Here is a 17,953-nt window from a genome sequence, read left to right as displayed (position 1 = left end):
TGTATGATCAGCTATCTTTGATCGGTACCTGAGATGGTTAAGCACTTCAGGCTAATTCCAAAAGAGATATCTGTAGGGCAATTCCCGTCCCCATCTCGAGAGCACCGTACAGTAGATTAACCCTGTCATAATGCATACCGCTATAGAATTTAAGTTGTTGCAATCATTTCTTGTACTGTACTCTTTTTCATCCATTACTTTTCTTTCACTTTAAACCATCCTAGTTCCCCACCTAGCTTTGCCCCATTCTTTAAAATGGACATAAAGCAATGATCTCATCCTCACAGCTCATTAGTATGTTGACCCAAAGATTCAAACACTCAGAGATTACAACTCTGATCCTTCTTACCTTGTATGGGCTTAAAGAACATTGCATTCAAGATCATCATGAGAAAAATACCAAACAACTGTCAGATTTCAGGGCTATTCTGTAAGCAAATAGGTCAATCTCTTAAACACAAGCACATATATCTTGTACAATACCATTATCGATACATCATCACTTAAAAGTCAAAACAATTCCGAGTTTAAAACCCAAATTAACTATATATTTTCAACAATTGGCTCCGAGACGTGAGGAAAAAAATAAGATCACAACCGGAAACCCACCGCCCGCAGTAGATTATACACACTCGTTACCCACATCATATCATCAAACCAAGAATCCAAACCGTGCTCCAAAAGATGAACTAAAAAAAAACACAATCAGAGCCCTAGTTTGCATGCATGCCTTCCAATATCTTCTTCAGTTCTTCATTTACAGACTCTGTAGTCTGTACCATACTGTAGGTAATGTGTTACATTGACAGTAAATATCTGTGTATGCAACACTGTAAAAAAAAAGGTAAAAATTAGTCGTGGTAGTTTTTGATCATTTCATTTTCTTTTCCCTGAGAGAGTTCATCTTCTCGAGCCTCCACTCATCTCTAAGCCTGGCAATGAAGTTGTCAGCTTTCGTGTTAACATCAGGGCTGAGGAAGAACACTGACGGCGACGCTTTACCAGCTCCTTCTCCACCGTCGGTTAAGTTGACCGTCGATGAGGACGTTGACTCTTCCTTGCCAGCTGGCAATGCATGATCATCTACTACCTCCTCCGGTGGTTCAGGTGACCCACTCCGGGAGCTCTGGGCGCTTTGTATCTTAACAAAGTCTCCCTTCACGAAGAACCTCAGCTCCGGCATCTTGAACGGTGGAGGCGGCGGCGAAATCGGAATCAGCGGACTCTGGCAGCCGCTGTTCATCACATTGTCCTCGTAGGACGTGCTTGGTTTTGTCGGCAATGGCGGCCGGCGCAGAGAGTGTGCAGCCGGCGGTTGTCGTGGCGGTGCCGGTGCCGGTGGCGGCATAGTGCTTCTCCGGGCTTGATGTGTTCGTACTGAAACTGCCGGCGGTGGTGCTGCTGAGACAGAATGTACCTGTTTAGTTTTGCTACCTTTCTTGAATAAATTATGAAACACCGAGGAAGGCGGCGGTGGAGGTGGCGGCGGCGGAACTAGTTGCGACTGTTCCGGCGGAGATTCCGGAGCAACAGTATCGTCAATGTTCCTCGTAGCCTTCTGCTTCCTTTTTCTCTTTCTCTGATTGGACAGAACTGAGTTCCAAACCATCGCTATCTCCCTCTTTACGTTACTCTTTCTCCGTTCAAGCCTTCCGTGTTTTTGGTCCGATCTAACCCGCATTGGAGACGGCGGAGCTACCGGTCTCGGCGGCGGTGGAGGAGGAGGTGTCGGTGGCGGGGTGGAACGTACTTCCTCGACTACTTTCATCTCCTTCTTTTTACGTCGACCAACTGTCTCATACGTTCCTTGCTTCTGACGACGGGGCAGAGGAGGCGGAGGTGGCGGCGGAGTCGGCAACTTAACCGGCGTTGGAGAAGATTTAAGTACGAAAGTATCGACCGGAATCTCCTTGACATCGTCGGAGCTTGTCTCTCTGTGACTGTGCTGTCGGTGAGTTCCGTAGTTGCTGATTTCGAAGTCATCAAAGAAACGAAACTGAGACTTAGTTTGAACATCGCCTAGTGTTTGCCATAGAGAGTCAACTTGTCTCAGATCCGGGTACGAGCTTCTTCTCCTCAAACCGCCACCACCGACGTTATCCGGCGTCCTAACCGGAGTAGTGTCATACATCTTCGGAGTTCTATCCGGGTATCCAAACCATTGCTGCTGCGGAGTAAGAAGAACTGATGAATCTGATCGTGGAGATGAGGTAGGTCTGTTGATGGGAGAACCAAGTAGACGGTTGGAAGCATTATGATTATGGACGTGAGGGTTGTCGACATCAGGCAATCCCTCGACGGCGTCGTCGTGTTTTTTAGCGAAAACGCCGCAGAGGATAGCGAAGATGACGAGGAAGACGTTGAGAGAGTCCCAGCTTTTCTTGACGGAGACGGTGGGCTGGAGGATGTGGGAAGTGAGGGAGAGAAGTGGAGGGATGGCGTAGATGAGGAAGATTAAGATAACGGTGGGGAGGAGGATGATGAGGACCGGCGGAGAGAGGAGTGGGGAAGATGATCGGCGAGGCATGGTGGTGGTGGGTCTTCAGTGGTGGTGTGGTTGCATTTGTATAAGGGTTTGAGTCGGAGTTGAGTTTTGCTTGTGGAGAAAGAGAATAAGAAATAAACTTAGCCGGGAAAGGAGATGACTTTTAGGGAAGACAGAGATACTGCGAGGCTCGAAGTGAAATAATGGCTTGTACGTTTGTTGTTTCTTGTCATTACAATTATGTAACGCCCCGTCTCTAACAACAAAGCTTGTAACATAATAGATCACTATAACGTGATTTGATTTCATTTAACTATACACTAGGGTTTGTATATCACATCAAATTACACGAAGATTGGGAATTTGGACCTGAATTTAATTTGTGGAAACAGGTTCAATATAATTTTATTGACGAGAGTTTCAGAAGACTACAAATGTAATTGACTAAATAATAAATTAGCGATCATTATATTGTGATTAAACACATTGGTCATACTTCCTCAATTTTTATTTTCTAATCGAGCAAGTCATATTAATCAGCAATTTTGGCCAAAACCAACAAATAAAATACAATTTAGAACAATGAAATTTGAATTGGGTGTGAATCATGTGGTTATGTCATTTACTTAAGAACGAAACAAGATGTTTTTATAATGAAATGATTGAAATCTTGATCATGCACTATGCATAAATACAGATCAAAGGGTTTAATTTTATTATATAGTTGATTGTTGAGTGTAATCCCTCAACCAAAGTGGTTCCTAACTTCCTAATAAACAATAATGCAATGCCAATATCGAAACTCTTTAAGGTTTTCACAAATGAGTCTTTTGACTCTTTTCTATCCATATAATGATCACCCAAAGATACGTACATACATATACGAACTCGTTGTTTGAGCTTTGAAGTATTTTCTAAGGCAGGCAACCCCGTATTGCTTATTGCACGTGTATTCCTATAAGCCACAGAAGCCCTCGATTCATCATCATCTCCATTCTTCTTCTTCTTCTTCTTCTTTTCCATTATTTGAATGATTGGAGCGTGGTTACAATCATTGATTTCTATATCCTTTAATTACCATAAAACATCAACAGTATGCCTTTAGGTTACACTTTGTCAAAACCAGCATATTTAAAAAGACCCTAACCCCCTCTTTTATCACATCTATTATTTGCTTTACTTATGAATTGTTCGTATCCAATGGGTTCACTGTTGATAATGCATCTTCTTTTCCTCCTAATATGTTTTTCTTTTCGGACTACGACCTGTACTTCGTTATTAGTCGTAATTGTCTAATGTCCGGAAGATAGGCGTAGCTACACCGACACCATAAGGGTCAATTAACCCTTCTCACTAGCTTGGTAATTATATTATGTCTTAATTTTTTACTTTGATCTAAGAGCAATATAAGTCATTTGATTCATTTTGACCCCTCTAATTTGATAATAAAATTACTCACTTTTGACTATATTACAAGGTTCTAAAAAACGCTAGGCATTAATCGGGCGGACAGTTAAAAGCCAGCGCCCAGAGGATTAATCGGGGATTAATCGGCCCAAAATCGAGACGACCAAGGATCTTCGGGCGCCTAGGCGGGGATTTTTAGAACATTGCTATATTATAAGATTGAAGCAAATCAATGTCTTTATAGAATTTTCTCATCATTATATTTCTCTCTTTTATTTAGTTTATCCCATACATACTATAGTGTATTTCCTATTCTTTTTAATTTCTTATTTTTTATTAATATTTTGGCAATAACAAATTAATAACTAATTTGTACCTACATAATTAAGTCATTTAATTTATAGAATCGTAACTATATATAACTTTTACCCCTCTTAACAACATTTATGGCTACGCCACTGGTTCGGACTACGTTTGTTGATATTATAATCGATCGCCGAGTGGAACATTTGGTGCCGAATTTTCTGAAGGTGTTGGGTTCAGATTGTAAAGGTAGCTTTGAACGGCGATTGCAAAGAGTCGGCTTTTGAAATGTGATGAATGCCAACCCAGAAGTCATAACCATTGTTTGTTATGTGGAAATGAAACTTGGAAAAGCTCAGATTGTGACAACTAATGACAGTAGTTGAATATATATCACAGCACCAAGTCATGTTTGTGGGAAAAGCTATTATTTGAATCCTAGTGCTTTTAACTTGTCCAAGTCCCACGCTTGTCCTTGAGGCTGCAGATTCAAATAGTTGATACTGCTGTAGATGAAAGAGAGAGGTCCCATGGCTTCAAGCTATTCTTTGATTTACAGAACGCTATCTATCAATGAAGTGACATATAATCGATGCGAAAATAGTCAAATACACGTCCAACCCATCAATGGTGGAGGAAGTGCCATTGTTCTTGATGGAAACTTGGGTGCGTGTTCCCGGCTTACCGTTTAATCTCTGGAGCCACGCTAGGTCGGGTCGTGTATTTGGACCATGCGGCTATCTATCGTAAGGAGGTGGATCAACGATTCGCCTAGTCTTTGATTCTAAATCTCTAATACTGTGTCTATTGAAATTGATTTGGTGTATGAGAAGGTTAAAGGATTTTTTCGGGAGTGTGGTATGTTCATGCATGAAGCAGGAGGTTGTGATGAACTTTTGGTGCATGAGAAAATAGATCTGCTTAATCTGATTAACGGCTCCAATTTTGCTAACCTTTTGATCTCAAATATGGGAACGGAGGTAGTTGTGCCACCGAGTCGACCCTCGTTATCGGCAGTTGAGGTGGGTGGATCTAGTTCTGGTACTGGAATTATTAAGTGTATGGTGGAAGATACCCTAGACACTAGGGTTTTACCAGTGATTGGTGAGATGGTCCCATATGAGCCTGCTTCTGCCCAGCACCCCGTTTCTCTTGAGGAGACATGTGTCTTGGTTGTTACGGAACCAGTGTCGCCTCTTGCTTCGGTGGAGTCAACATTGGCAAAATTGCTTGCTTCAGGTCCAAAAGCTACTGATCGGTTTGGCTTTCTCTTTGCGGCTAAACCATTTGTGAACCATTTGAAACGAAAATGCCATAATTAATCTTAAAAGGCATGGGAAGAAGTATATTCAAGGTTCCTTTCCATCTAAGGGAGAATTTACTATGCTAGTGCAACATAAGGATGAGAAGGTAATTATCTCTCCTGCTGAGAAGAAGCTTGGTCATCCCAAGGGTAGTAAGAACAAACTAAATGACTCATTGATTGCTACATGGCCTTGAAAGAGGTTATATAAGAAACCAGTCTTTGGGGAGAAAAAGTCGGGGAAAGGAAAGAAGGGTTAGCTTGGTAAGGATATAGTGGTTGGTGCTCCTAGGAGGAGTTGGTAGAAGCAACGATGGTGCTAGAGGTAGGGCCTTATAACCCTCCTGTCAACTTGACGGTGCTTAGAAGATATGGTCAAACCCTTTATTTAGCTTCTATGTCTTACTAAGTACTAAATCTTTGTGCTATAAACGGTTCTTAAAAGGTGGGTGCATTGTTGATACTTTAAGTCTAGTTCTCTAAATTTGGAGAGTCATAGAGATAGCTCTTATTGTCGTCCGATTAAGGTGTGTTATTTTTTTGCTGCTTACTGAATAAAATCTTACATGACTTCGTACTAAAAAAAAAGTAGAACGAAAGTAATTAGTCATATTTTAAGAATATTCTATATGTGAATAGGATCTCACATCTTAAATATGGGGTTAACACTTCCTGTATTCTTTTATTTTGCTCATTATTTATTCTATTCAATAATATATCTTTTGGGATTTCTCCAAATGCCACTATGAGCATTTTTCTTCATAACATTTTCATTGATTACTTTGTTTGAGACTCTAAAAATAGAAATGATTTTTTTTTGTGTAAAAAATTAAGGAATGAATTGATTGTTTGAATTTCCCGCTTAATTTTCTATCAAAATATATGCTAATTTAAATTTTCATGTAAATTTTCTTATTTTAATTGTTTCTAAAAATAAATTCTCCATTTATGATAATTTAATTTGTTTTTTTAATGATTATGTGGACCTATTTTGGTCATTTAACATATATGCAAAATCTTATTTTGAATTATTGAATAATAGGGATGTGTATTTAAAACTTCTCATGAACTAATTAGTACGTAGACTTGTGTTTGGGTAAAGTTTTGATGTTCAAATGTTCGATGTTATCAATGATTTTGTACCTCAAGATACTTCAATCTTTTGGATTTTGAATGCTAAATATTAAATAATAGGGTAACACTAATTTATACTACAATAAAGTGAGCATGAGAGTACTACTAAATTAAGAACTGAAAAAATTACTATTTTGTCATTAGTTTTTCACAAATAAACATAAGGACTGTAAAATAATAAATAAAATAAATAAATAAAATTAAGAGATAATTATGGAAAATAATATAATTAGTGAAAAATTATGATCAAAAGTTAACTTCGTGAATATATTTCAAGGTAAAGGCTAGTATTATATGTATTAACATTAACCTATTTTCGATTTGGTTTAGGAAAAGTTTTATTCTTATTCTAAGATTCCAAGTCGTACTTGGTTTAGGATTGGAAGTTCCTATTCTGACAGGTTAACCTCCTTAACCAAGTCAGAATAGGAAAGTGCTGCTGTTATTCGCTTTATGTTCAATCACCACCATTTTCTCATTTCGATTTAAAGTTTTCAACATCAACTCTCTTACCTCTCACCTCGATCTCTACCTTTTGATTTCCAAGATGATGATGAGAGGCAACAATCGTTCTTCTTCTGGCCCTTCAAACTGCGTCAGGAGAAAGAGTTCCAGTTCTTCAAATTTCAAGGCATCCAGACAGAAGGTTGCTCCCCCAAAGAAAAGAGATGTTCACTCCACTCTCATGCAGCAGGGTATTATTCAAAGGGTCGACACTAAACAGCTTATTGAAAAACTCGATGACAGGGAAATACCAGGGTCACTGAAGAGGCAGATCAAACGTGAAATCGAGACCCGACAACATGAAGAAGATGAAGCCGTCGCGGCCGCTGCGGCTGCTGTGATTCTGGAACAAACACCGCAACTACCACCTCAACCTGCAACAGCCTCTCCCTGGTTAATTGATAAGTTATATGACAAACGTGGACCGGAGCGAGCCAAGGCATTGGCCGGAGTTATTGCACTGCTGAACCAAGATTTGGATCATGACGACCTGAAAAAGAGATATGTCGTGGAACTTCTCTACCGATGCTTAAGTGGTGTGAAGAAAGGCTCTACCAAAGAGGTTCAGAATGCATTGCAAGTAATTGGGTTGCTCTCAATCATCGTGGATTGCGAAGAAAAGATTGCTGAGATCTACAGGGAGTTTCTTGCTGCAGCTTCCACCAGTTCTTGTCTAAAGAAGGCTGGAACCAACACAACGAAGATGCTAGAATGCTTGGGCGTTGTTTCCTTTTTTGGTGCGATTAACGCAGAGGAGACTCAAGTTGCAATGAAGGTTATTTGGGACTTCTTGATAAATCTCAAATCTGAATCCAACAGTAATGATGTGATCAACCGAAAGAAGCAATCGCAGGAGATTCTTGTTGCTGCAATAAATTCTTGGTGTTTTCTTCTTACAAGCATGGAAGGATGGCGACTGAACCATGCGTATTGGAGAGGTGCAATTTCATTCTTCATGGACTTGTTGGACAATAACGATGATATAAAAGTTCATGTTGCAGCATGCGCAGCACTAGCACTTATCTTCGAGATCGATGCTCTTGACAAATTCTGGAATGGAGCAACTGATTCAACCTTGCCGTACTCACAGCTGCGAGAGACACTCAGGTTGATGGTTTTGGAGAAACTGAGCAGTCTTCACATGAACTCAAATGCTGTGGAGTACTTCGAGACTCTTCATAGCCCGATGGCACGTCCAACTATTTGTGGGAAAAAGCTGGAGTCGAGATCATGGTATCAGGTGATTCAGCTGGCATTTCTGAGGAGTTTTCTTGGGAAAGAATTTGAGAACTTCATGACCAAGGAAAAGAAACTCCAAAGCTTTTTCGAGTTCAACCCGAATAGTAATAACAATGTGGGTGCAGAACTGTTCGTGCCTACGGTCGAGGAGATCATGATCAAGATGATCATACCCGAAGGAGGTGATTCACAAACTATGACAGCAGAACAAAGGAAGAAGGAAAGGGCATTGAGAGCTTCCATTCAGGGCAAGGCCAAGACACAACTGAGGACGAAACACAGGCTAATGTCAGAGGCATTGAACTGCTGTGATTGTTAAAACCGATTAGTTAGCTTAGTTTTTTGATGAATTAGTTAGTTAGCTTAGTTGATTTTTTGTTTTCTGTTTTGTTTTTTAAGAAATAGTTCCATCCTCGGGGCGGATGCAGCTGTAATTCCATCCCTTTTGCTGAGAGTACAGTTTACTGCAATATATTAATTCTTTTCATTTCCTTTTGCCATCTTTTCTTCTTAATTCTGGGCACCAATTTGCGTCTTTGCGATACCCTCTTGAACATTTTGAATTTCCATTTAAATACTTGACTGGTGTAGTCCAATGAGTATGAGGAAAACCAATAATATGACATGTTGGCCTCTGGTAAAGGGAGCAGGAAGTACACTGCGGATGCAGCTAGCAACAAACCCTGTACTAACAATCAACTCACACAAAGAACATGTGATATTCATCTATTTATCCATAATCTCCAACTCGTCGCAGTCTATAATTCATTCCATCTCCTCGGTCATCATTCACTTTATAAAATCTATAATCCCTCTTGTTTAATCAGCCGCCAAGTTCTTAAGTTTCTCTTATTTTCCCTTGCAGTTCTAAAGCCCTGTTAAGCGAGAAGTACATGGGGTAAAGAAGAGAAATGAGATCTTTGTTCAGTTCAATCCTCTACGGTAATGTACTCATCTACCATCAAAAGATCAGTGTTTCCCATCTATTTCCCTTGCAGTTCTATATGCTTTAAGGAAGAAATTTCCACATAGAAGTCCTCCAAACTCTCTCTTTCTTTCTTTCTTCCTTTTCTTATTATTTTTTTTTTCACAAGGAAGAAAAACGTTGAAAGAGAGAAAGAGAATTTAGATGAGATCTCTTTGGACAAGGCTGATACTTAAGATTCAACCAAGTGCTCAGCAATGGTTATTGCTTGAAGAATTTGATCAAATGTGTTCAAGGCTCCATGTTGATCAATCATGGGACTCAATTTCTCTGGATATCAGATGCATCTGCCGCAGCTCATGTTTCACTTGTCTTATGGTACTATTAGGCTACTAGGCACTGTTAATCCGTCACCATGAATGGGAGAAGGGCAGTATCTATAGTACGGCCGGTAAAGGAACTTTCAGTAGGTCAGGTAGGATGAACACCCTAACTTTTGGTTTCAGAACATCACCTAGGTTAGTGTCTGGTCCTTTTTCATTAACACCATATTGACTCTCTGGACTTCCAGCTAAAGTGAAGCCTAAGTTTTCTGTATAACCTACCTTGTTAACATTGCCAAACAAAAAACCTTACATCTTAAGGTTTCCTACTTCATTACTTCTGTTGCTACAGCTACAAATACTACTTAATCCTATGATGCAACTAACTTCGGCTGCCTTGCGAATGTGAGGCATCTCTTAGATTTCCTGGTCTATAAATCCATAATGTTCTTATAATCAGATAATCTAAGTTCTCATTGATATGCATATACTTCAACAGCCTAAAATGAAGAATTCCATCTAAGCTACCTTCCCCAGCCACAAGAGCTCACCTTACTAACTTGAGCAGGTGGTTGTTCCACCTCATGAAGTACATGAAGTATGAATTTCAAAGAAAAGTAACCATCATATACTACACTATATGCTACGAATGTAGAAGAAAAGCTGCATTTGACTCTATGCTTAAACTCGACCCTACTTTTATTCTCCATGCGAGCATACATGCCTGACCATATTCCTTCTTTGTTCACTAAGATCAAACAGAACTCTCCGCAGTTCCAAACTGAACTCTCTAGAGTTCCAGCTAAAGTCAACATGGCTTAAACCTTATCCAAGTTAGTTAATATGGCAAAATGAACTTACATAGAGCACATCACAACACACAGTTAAGGACTTCCCTTCTCAATTTTTATGTTGCCTCATGGAATGAGAAAACTGAATGCTACAGATATGCTCATGAATCAGAGTCTAGATATAATCAAAGTATGAACAAAAAGAAGATAAAAGGAAACAATTAAACAAATCACACAATTTGACCGATATTGTAATCCAACATTCCCTCATATTATATTCATAGCGCTGTTCATGACAATGTAGTATACCATATTACTAGCTCTATGCCTCTTCCTCAAATTAGCTCCAACAATCCAAGTTCAATTCCGAGAATATTAACAAGCTAACAAGTACTAAACTGATAAGATATATACTACTACTATAAGCATATACTAGTTTGATATAGCAATTAGTGAAATCAGACAGTTCTAATTCATCACCCAAATCTATTAGTCTTTACGAGACAAGAGTAATACCATTATGCGCTTTCAGCTTCTACATTGCGAGCAAAATCCATGGCGTCAGCTAGGGTTTTGGGCCGAAACCACTCCACCTTCCGCCGTATCTCCTCCTTCAATCCACCAACAAAGTGCCTCATCAACTCCTCATCGCTCCACTCCTCCGGCGACGGCTCTCCAGCTCCGGCGGCCACCCTGAGAAAGTCGACCTCGTACTCCTTGACGGACCTCTTCTGCTCCAGATTGCACACCGCCGCGATGAGCGACTCCGGCCGGAAGAACCTCAGAAACTCGTGGCGGAAATTCGACCACGGCGAGCGCTCCGGGAACCGCGACTCGTACCAGCACATCCAGGTGCTCGCGTCGCTGAGGAGGCGAGTGGCGGCGATCTTGACTCGGTCGGCGGCGGGGATTCCGAGGTACTCGAAGCGGCGCTCGGTGGCGGTGAGCCAGTCGACGGGGTTCTCCTTGCCGGCGCGGCCGTGGAACACCGGGAGATTCTCGAGAGCGATGAGGCTGTGGAGGTGAGATTGTGAGATCTGAAGCTCATGGATATGTGACTCCAGTTGCTCTATGGAGCAGCTCTTCGATTTTGCTTCGCCAGAATCAGAACCGGGAATTGGAACGGCATTGGAACCGGAATTGGAATTGGAAGTAGAATCCAGGCAGCTCTTCGATTCAGGTGAGGTGGAAATGGAGGTAATCTTCTTTCTTCTTCCCATTTTTGACGACGGAGCCCTAGGATTTAAGGGACACTGTGATTTTGGGGTGGGTTTTTATAGGGGGAGCCTTCCCGCATTTTGAGTATTTTCTTGGCAAGTCCCTTATTTTTGAATGGTTTTCTTTTCAGACCCCCTAATTTTTTTTGGTATTGATTTTTGAAGAACTAGAACTCTAGAAGTGTGGCATGGGAGATATGCAAATAAGAAAGACCTGATTCATGATCTGGGCTAATGATTCAGTATGGGGATTATCAAGTGTGTGTTGTTTGAAAGTGGAATAATTCAAAAGATAAATAATAGAGTACTATATTATTGATAAATCGTTCAACATGTACATGAGCTTACAGTAAACAAAATATACAATCTGATGTGACACTTTAACATAAATGTGTACACAGTCACTAACCGACTAAGAGATTTATGTTTAACTATCTTTAGATCAGTAGAGAACTATTTTTAAATAGAATTATTTATTTTCAATCTTTAATGTAAATTTAAACGCAGTTGAGTATGGATTTTTTTGTCGGTTAGTGACCCTGTGAAAAACTACTCCGCATTTTACTTTGTGAAAAATATTTATGGTAAAATTGTAAAATTTTCGTGTTTTAGAGCTATCTTGGGCCTGTAAGATGGGGCGGTATAAAGACTTAAAGAGAAATGGCGCGGCGCCGCGGCCTACAAAAATCCCAATCAAAACAAAAACCCTAGTGGCTAGTTCCCTGTAAATGCCTTAAACCCCAGACAGATCAGCTACCTGGTCGTCGCTGAGCTCCTCTCTCTCTCTCTCTCTCTCTCTCTCTCTCTCTCTCTCTCTCTCTCTCTCTCTCTCTTTCTGGGTCTCTGTAAAGTTTGTACACACAGAACCCAGAAAATGGTGTGGTTTCAATGCGAGGACTGCGGTGACAACCTCAAGAAACCCAAGTTGCCCCACCACTTCAACACCTGCTCTGCTCGTCAGGTATCCACTATATCTCTCATCTCTCAACTTATCATCCTAATTTCTAACGCATTCATATTGGATTGGTAACTCTGTTTGGGTCTTGATTTTCGCAGCTGTCATGCATCGATTGTGGTGAGATGTTTGGGAGAGAAACTGTGCAGGGTCACACACAGTGTATTACTGAAGCGGTGAGTCTCTTTTAGTCTCCCTATGTCTAAGTTTCGATTGGCAACTGTTAATGTATTATAGTGACCCAAAGCCGTGTATTGTTCTTTGATATTGGTAATGAGCTTTGGTTGGTTTGTGGCTGATTTCTTTGTTTTTGTTTTGTAAGGAAAAATATGGTCCAAAGGGGCAAGTGAAAGCTGCTAATGGGGGAGCCAAGCCCAATAAGGATTCCAAGCAGCAAGCCGATTTCGACATAACTGTTGGGTTATCTGAGCGCCCCCCGTGGTTCTGTAGGTAATGTGCTGTATGCTTGGTTCATTACGGTAGAATCAATCATTGTCGTGAAAATGAACAACCATCTTTGTTAAACTTTTTGATGCATTTGTGATGCGACTGCCCGGGCGCGAACTGCTAAATATGTTCTTTTGAATAAATGCATTATTTGTTGTGGACCAAGAGATGTAGAAATGGATACCAACTAAGTGGATATGATATATGTGACATATTATCTGGCTAGTTCTGTAGTGTGGGAGTTGGTTCTCTTTTCATGATTGGGATCTGATCATTTTCTTTTGGATAATCTCGGGTGTGCAGTCTTTGCAACACTAATGCGACCAGTAGGCAGACACTGATGCTCCATGCTGAGGGAAAGAAGCATAGGGGGAAAGCTCGAGCTATTCATGCTGCCAAGCAAAAGGCTATGCAGCTGGAAGAGTCTGCTCCAGATACAAAACCACAACCTCAGGAAGCTCCAAAAGGAACAGAAGCACCTGCTTTGCAGGAAGCATCTGGAGTTAATACTATTGATAAATGTTCGGAAGCAGAGAATGGGAAATTTCTGTCAAAGCAAAAAAGAAAACTAGAAGAGTCCAAGAATGAAGAATCCAGAAAAAAGACCAAGGATACTACATTAGGGGAAGTAGGCAATGGGAAAGTGACTCAGAATGGGAGAGCAGAAGCAAATAAAAAAGAAACCAAGTTGAAGAAAGATAAGGAAGAGCCCAAGGCAAAAATAAATTGGAAGAAGTTGATCACATCAACCTTAAAGACGGTAAGTATGCTGAATAATATAAATCTCACTTATTGTTCGTGCAAATATTTTAAGAACATACAGAAGAAGAAAACATCAACTAGGATATGAACATGGCATGAGAAAATATTTCATTGTGCAGGATGTAAAGGTGTTTTGTTTTTATATGATGACTTCCCATCCGTATTATATGATTGCAAGTTTTCAAGTGTATAATAAAATGGCATTTTACATTTAATGGTGCAGAAAGATGGAGTTCTGAAAATTAGAAAACTGAAAAAACTTGTTCTGAATGCTATTGCGGAATCTGGCATAACAGAAGATGAAGAAAAACTGAGTACAATCTTTGAGGAAAAGGTTAGTTGGCAAACCTTTGTTCATTTTATTACTTGTGTGCAATAGTGGATGCAATTGAATATTGACTTCACCTGTATAGTATTTGTGAATTATGATGAAGATGATACTTTTTTGTTTTGGTAACAGATCAATTCGAGCTCCAGATTTAGAGTTGAGAACAAGTATGTTCACTTGGTGGCCAGGGAGTAGACTACACTTGGTAGCAGATAACTGAGTTCTAGCATGATGTTGCCTTGCTCGCCTTCTTCTATCTCCATTCAAGTTTATGAAATGAAATCCAGATGGTCAGCTGGTCCTCTTGTTGTATGTGTTAGGAGTAAGATTTGAGGAGCATATGTTTTCTCGGATAACTTATATCTGCTTAACAAGTTTCAGAAGATATGTTGGGGTCATTTTTGTTGTGTCATATTCAGACATTGTGACAATTGTAACACAATATTCATTCTTTATCTGCCTCTAAAATCACAGTTAGCAGGGGAATATGTTTAACTAATTAACTTCATTTCCGGTTAGATCTCTGAAGATACTTTTAAAGTTAATATGTTGATTGCGGCTTGGTGGCTTCGGGGTTACTTGCAAGGTAGAAACCAGAGCCACAAGGACTCGACCAGCATCTCTGTACAGCAGAAGAAACCACGATGGTATTAATCCTTGAGGAACTAAACAAAAAACTTGTTATTTAAACAAAAAAAAACACAACTTGTATCAACTTGGCTAATTAGTTGGTATCAACAAACAGAGCAGTTCAATGCCTTTCACTATAGACCTTTTATGTTTAGTCTTGTAATGTCTGAAATCTCTTTTAATATGCTGGTTCTTATGGCTGTTTTCTTTCAATGCAACTACAGCAAAAGATTACAACGGAAAGCCCCGACGGGGACCCTGATCCAAACGAAATACTGGGAACACAGAAAGGGAGAGATAGTGAAACCAACTCAACGGACCATCCCTAGTCTAAAATTGGCATCTGTATGAACATCTAAAAAAGAATGAAGTCACCTCGAAAAGATGAAAACATTAGTTGTGCTCATTATCATAACCCAAACATGGAAATTTTCGAAATGAATTTGGTTGGTAATACACTAATATCATTAATATGTGGTCTTGGTCGTTGGTACTGAAATAACTGTTATATGAACCGTAATGGCTTGAAACCCAGATGCCAGAAGTTTGGCATGCATAGTAGAGTGCTGTACTATGACGCTCAGAAATGAGTTCAAAGATGACATTTATTCAGCAGAACCAACTCAAATCACGTATAGCAACACAATTAAGCAACAAAAGGTCAGGCATTAACATTCCACAGCTCTATATTACCATTATAAAAATTATGTGTAATTACAAGATTTATAAACATAGTTTCTCTTCATCCACTGGATAGAACAAAAACTAAATATGAATATGTTTGATCCATTCTAAGCTTGTAATATAGACGTATGGAGAATTCCCAGTAAGAGTATTTCTGTTCTCTAGTTTCTTTTTCCTTTCTATGCAAAAGTTGTAGCCTCCAAGTCTATACACTCATTTCCATTCCGATAATGCTTTCATCATGTGTGCCAGGACACTTGGAATTGGATTATGCAAGGCTAGAATATCAAAAACAGTACTATGACCACCAACACTACAGAACAAACCAGTGCCTGCAAACCAAGCCAACCAATCGCATAGTTATGCTAATTACGCCAAGACGTTAAAATGTAAATATCTACATATAGACAGAAAATTACACAGATTGCAGAGGCTGCCAGCCCAGCTCGCTCCCTGGGGTCTTTGCGATAGTAATTTCCAAAGTAGAGAACTGTGGCATAGTACCACATCAATGGGAAGGCAAAGCCTAATAGAAATCTGCAATGGAAGAATTAAGTATGAGACAAGGATAAATTAAAGAAAAGAAAAGGGATCAGGATAAAAAGATACTCACGAAAACCATCCTATCCCACAGCCAAAGCATGGAAGCTGTTTCTCGTATATTCCTGATGGAAAGTCCTCTGCATCTTTAATAAGAGTGTATCTTCCCTTCTCAGGATCCACATCTGTTGCTTGCCCTACCATGACCATACAATACCTCTCACTTTAATGAATACACACTTGATAATAAAAGATCCAGTTTCTATAAAATCTTGTATATCCATTTATTTATCTATATCTACACATATACGTATGTATATTTCAAATCAGATTTTTGAGTTTTGTTTAGTTCCACCTGCTTGCATGTCTTAACTTTGGAATATGGACAAACATTAATCATAGCATGCTAACAATTACATTCAAATCCAAACATTAGATCTGTATTTAGTGGGTTACCCAAAACACTGTAACCCTCTATTAGTGTGAACAACATGATTAAGCTCTTGATATGTACAAGGATACAATATGAAACCAATTGTCCTTTCTTGGTTATACTAAATTCCAGGGCAACTTGTCAAGGCTCAAGAAAGAAAGAGATAAAAACGAGAGGAAGACTGATAACTGTCATTTGCCCCCAAACGATCCCATACAACAATATGCATACCTTTAAATACTGAATAGTATCGAGCTGAAGGCCTCAAAAGTTGCTTTTCAGAGGATGATCTCACCAACTCAACATCAGTTCTTAAATCTTCTGACGAACCTTCTGCGGCAGCAGTAAATTCCATATCAGAGTTAGTATAAAGATGAACCTATGAGACTCATTATATTTGTTCAAATAATAAACATTATATACTGATGTGCAGGCCCAAATAATGAAAATAAGGTTGAGTACTTTGATCCATATTTGCTTGAGCGGATGAACTTGTAGAGTCAGAAGTCCTGACTTTTAGTGACACACCTCAATATACCTGTACCACAGAATTGTAGATTCAATTCAGATCATGATTTGAGAGAAACCATTTATCATTTTATCTCTACTGAACTTTCAGATTGGCCAGAAACAACAGAAAAAAAGTTTGAAGATTAAACTATCACTTTGCAATTCTTAATGACTTAAAACCCCCTCGATTTACTATGTCAGAAACGATTTAGAATCAAATTCATCCTTAACGAATTGAAGCAGACTGCAGATAAACCCATTTGCATTGCCAAGATGAGAAAAATAACACAAATTATGAATGAGGGGATCAGAATTTTGATTCTTGGTTCTTCAAAAAGCTGTGATCATTGATCAATCAAATAAATTCTTGGGTCCTCAAAAAGTTTCATTCTTTGTATTCTACATCACATGTATCTCTGCATTGAATAAAACCTTCCCACAATTCCAAATCAAACCAAGGCATTTCCAGCACAATCCCAATTGAGTTCATAAATCATTCAACACTTGCAAGTAAGCTTAATCAAACAAAACCTTAGCAGGTCAAATTGATAAATACCCAACAAGAATCAAGCACGACTATACCAAAAGCACTAATCTTTATTCACATAGTCGCATTCCACAATTCCCAGAACAACGGGAATCATGAAAAATAAGAATTAGAGCTCAATCAAATGAAAGAGATGGATGAGCTTTACCTGTGAGGTTTGTACAGAGATCAAAGTAGAAGACGCAAAGAAAGAAGTCTTGGGGTAGATGAAAGGGGGTCTACTACATGTCAGGCAAAGGCTTCCTTCAACATTAAACCACTGATAGCTCAAGCGAATTGACTCTCTTCTTCTCTGTCTCTTTCTCTCTCTTTTTTAATGAGAAAAAGAATAATAATATATGAATTTATAACATATTTATCTCGTACGTTTTGTATTATTTCGCCTCGTACGAAATAATTAATTTTCGGTAGTTGTTTAAATTATAGGCAGAATGGTAGGTGGCGGATTCATCGAACATGATTGGTTCAGCGATTTAGAAGACAATA

The 17,953-nt window shown here is 39.4% G+C and overlaps 4 protein-coding genes across 8 annotated transcripts; 2 read left to right on the top strand and 2 right to left on the bottom strand.

Moving 5' to 3' along the window:
• Positions 1 to 498: 498 nt before the first annotated feature.
• LOC126795663 (uncharacterized) lies at positions 499 to 2,555 on the bottom strand. The gene has a single exon (XM_050522458.1). It carries the CDS (start codon positions 2,525 to 2,527, stop codon positions 872 to 874), a length of 1,656 nt encoding a protein of 551 aa, XP_050378415.1. The 5' UTR covers positions 2,528 to 2,555; the 3' UTR covers positions 499 to 871.
• A 4,624-nt stretch (positions 2,556 to 7,179) lies between these two features.
• LOC126793872 (uncharacterized) lies at positions 7,180 to 8,694 on the top strand. The gene has a single exon (XM_050520502.1). The coding sequence runs from the start codon at positions 7,180 to 7,182 to the stop codon at positions 8,692 to 8,694; it is 1,515 nt and encodes a 504-aa protein (XP_050376459.1).
• Positions 8,695 to 12,309: 3,615 nt separating this feature from the next.
• Positions 12,310 to 14,600, top strand: LOC126792490 (UBP1-associated proteins 1C). Of its 3 annotated transcripts, XM_050518912.1 has the most exons (7): positions 12,371 to 12,412; positions 12,479 to 12,592; positions 12,688 to 12,762; positions 12,909 to 13,036; positions 13,337 to 13,793; positions 14,019 to 14,129; positions 14,256 to 14,600. In XM_050518912.1, the coding sequence occupies exons 2-7, from the start codon at positions 12,506 to 12,508 to the stop codon at positions 14,316 to 14,318; spliced, it is 921 nt and encodes a 306-aa protein (XP_050374869.1). In that variant the 5' UTR covers positions 12,371 to 12,412; positions 12,479 to 12,505; the 3' UTR covers positions 14,319 to 14,600. The 3 variants fall into 3 exon arrangements, with proteins under 3 accessions (XP_050374875.1, XP_050374861.1, XP_050374869.1); XM_050518904.1 differs by having other exon boundaries at positions 12,312 to 12,592; XM_050518918.1 differs by lacking the exon at positions 14,019 to 14,129 and having other exon boundaries at positions 12,310 to 12,592.
• An 817-nt stretch (positions 14,601 to 15,417) lies between these two features.
• Positions 15,418 to 17,749, bottom strand: LOC126792444 (uncharacterized). Of its 3 annotated transcripts, none has more exons than XM_050518862.1 (6): positions 17,616 to 17,749; positions 16,873 to 16,948; positions 16,642 to 16,743; positions 16,051 to 16,174; positions 15,857 to 15,974; positions 15,418 to 15,769 (listed from the first exon to the last, which is right to left on the bottom strand). In XM_050518862.1, exons 2-6 carry the CDS (start codon positions 16,880 to 16,882, stop codon positions 15,716 to 15,718), a joined length of 408 nt encoding a protein of 135 aa, XP_050374819.1. In that variant the 5' UTR covers positions 16,883 to 16,948; positions 17,616 to 17,749; the 3' UTR covers positions 15,418 to 15,715. The 3 variants fall into 3 exon arrangements, with proteins under 3 accessions (XP_050374819.1, XP_050374833.1, XP_050374825.1); XM_050518876.1 differs by having other exon boundaries at positions 16,051 to 16,168; XM_050518868.1 differs by having other exon boundaries at positions 16,642 to 16,740.
• Between the last annotated feature and the right edge of the window lie 204 nt (positions 17,750 to 17,953).

The sequence above is a fragment of the Argentina anserina genome, chromosome 1 (genome assembly GCF_933775445.1).
Source record: "Argentina anserina chromosome 1, drPotAnse1.1, whole genome shotgun sequence".
Lineage (NCBI taxonomy): Eukaryota > Viridiplantae > Streptophyta > Magnoliopsida > Rosales > Rosaceae > Argentina > Argentina anserina.
The sequence above is the reverse complement of the archived record's forward strand: the minus strand, read 5'-3'. Positions and strand labels throughout refer to the sequence as shown.